Source organism: Phoenix dactylifera, unplaced genomic scaffold, assembly GCF_009389715.1.
Source record: "Phoenix dactylifera cultivar Barhee BC4 unplaced genomic scaffold, palm_55x_up_171113_PBpolish2nd_filt_p 002699F, whole genome shotgun sequence".
NCBI lineage: Eukaryota > Viridiplantae > Streptophyta > Magnoliopsida > Arecales > Arecaceae > Phoenix > Phoenix dactylifera.
Genome location: NW_024069840.1, coordinates 1 through 2,108, shown reverse-complemented (window position 1 = coordinate 2,108; position 2,108 = coordinate 1). Strand labels below are relative to the sequence as shown.

At 42.2% G+C, this 2,108-nt stretch overlaps 1 protein-coding gene across 1 annotated transcript; it reads right to left on the bottom strand.

Moving 5' to 3' along the window:
• Window positions 1–272: 272 nt before the first annotated feature.
• Window positions 273–1,589, bottom strand: LOC120109760. Its single transcript, XM_039123457.1, has one exon. It carries the CDS (start codon window positions 1,587–1,589, stop codon window positions 273–275), a length of 1,317 nt encoding a protein of 438 aa, XP_038979385.1.
• Between the last annotated feature and the right edge of the window lie 519 nt (window positions 1,590–2,108).

Here is a 2,108-nt window from a genome sequence, read left to right as displayed (position 1 = left end):
TCCGCTTTGATCTTTAGCTGATGATATCCTGTGCGGAGATCAATCTTAGAGAAAACATGTGTACCTTGCAACTGGTCAAATAAATCATCTATTCGAGGCAAAGGGTACTTGTTCTTTATAGTGACTTTATTCAATTCTCTATAGTCAATGCAGAGTCTCATGCTTCCATCTTTCTTTTCACAAAGAGCACTGGAGCTCCCCAAAGTGACACACTAGGTCGTATAAAACCCTTGTCCAGTAAATCTTGCAACTGATCTTTCAATTCTTTTAATTCAGCTAGGGGCCATTCGATAAGGGGCTTTAGAAATCGGACCTGAACCGGGTACAAGATCAATAGTGAATTCAATTTCTCTGTCCGGTGGCAATCCTGATAACTCCTCGGAAAAGACGTCCGAAAATTCATTCACTATAGGAATATCCTCTATCTTTAGTTCATCTAGTTGTATATCAATTACTGAGGCCAGATAACATGTGCATCCTTTCCTTAACATTCGTCCAGCTTGCAAAGCCGAGATAATATGAGGAAAAGCAGTTCCCTGGTTCCCACAGAAACTGAATGCCGGTTCCCCCGGAATTTGAAAATTTACCCTCTTGCCATGATAGTCTACTGAGGCATGATAGGTAGCAAGCCAATTCATCCCCAGAATGACATCAAAATCCCACATATCAAGTACAATCAGATCCACAGGTAACTCCCTATCTATTATTTCAATTTTACATGACTTGCATATAACATCAGTGCTCAACATACCGCCTACTGGTGTCTCCACATAGAACTTAGTGGTCATAGATTCACATAATATGTCATGTACTTTGACAAAGTTTGAGGATATGAATGAATGTGTGGCACCAGGATCAAATAAGACATAAGCATAAATATTGGATACAGGAATAGTACCTGTCACCACTGCATTAGAAGCTTGTGCATCCTGCTGTGTAAGTGCAAATACCCTTCCTTGAGTCTTTGGCCTCTGACTTCCTTCCATCGCCTGCGTTAGATTTATTCTCGTTTCTTTGTGGGCAGTCTGCAATTTTATGACCTTTCTGTCCGCAATGAAACAAGAACCTGTAACCCAAGGACAATTTGCAAATTCATGATTACCGCCACATCTTGAACACTTCCCATTCTCATTTTTGAGATTTCTATCTTTATTTGGCTTCTGAGCTGGATTCTTGAAATTCTTGTTTCCCCCTTTAAATTCAGCAGGTCTGTTTCTTTTCTTTTGGTTTCTTTCCCTTTCAGCAAAAGCTTCGTTGACTTTCCTTTCAATGATTAAAGCTTTATTCACCACAGCTGCGTAGGTAGTCAACTCATAGGGTACCACTTGCTTCCTAATTTCAGTCTTCAATCCCATCTCAAACTTGTGCACTCGGTCTTGTTCATCCTCTACCAATTTCGGAACAAATTTGGCTAGTTCTGTGAATTTGGCTTCATATTCGGCCACTGTCATGCCCCTTTGCTTCAAATGGATAAATTCTTGTTCCTTCTGTGTCCTTACACTCCGAGGAAAATATTTATCATAGAATGCTTTTCGAAATTTATCCCAAGTGAGAGGTTCCCCATCATGCTCAAATTTATGCTCCAACATCTGCCACCAATTAAATGCTTCTCCCTGCAACATGTATGATGCAAACAAAAGTTTTCATCGTCCCGGCATCTTAAAGACAGCAAATGCTTTTTCCATCTCCGTAAAGCCAATTGTCTGCTTCCAAAAGGTTCTGTAGTCCCCTGAAAAGCTGGAGGAGCCAGCCTCTTAAATTCAGCTATACTGCTACGATTTTCACACTGTTCCCCTCGTCCTTGTTTGAGGCTGTGTCTGGAGCAACTGTGCCTTGTTTGTTGGAGCAACTGCTGTTGCACCTGCTGTTGCATTTGCATGAGGCCCACCATGGTCTGCATAACCTGGCTTAAGCCCGGTTCCTGTCCCGTTTGAGGGCTCATGACTCCCTCCTGCTGAGGAATACTCGTAAGCCCGTTGGGGTGTGCTGTCAGCATGCCGGTTCGGTGTCTCATTCGTAGCACCAATAGTAGTCTTTTTCGCCCGACGTTGAGGCATTCTGACCTATATGCATCAATCACAGCAAATTCATAAAAAGAAAGCTCACCG

Excerpts from the sequence above, each read along its gene's own strand:
- LOC120109760 (XM_039123457.1), bottom strand. The coding sequence starts at position 1,589 with ATGTTGGAGCATAAATTTGAGCATGATGGGGAACCTCTCACTTGGGAT.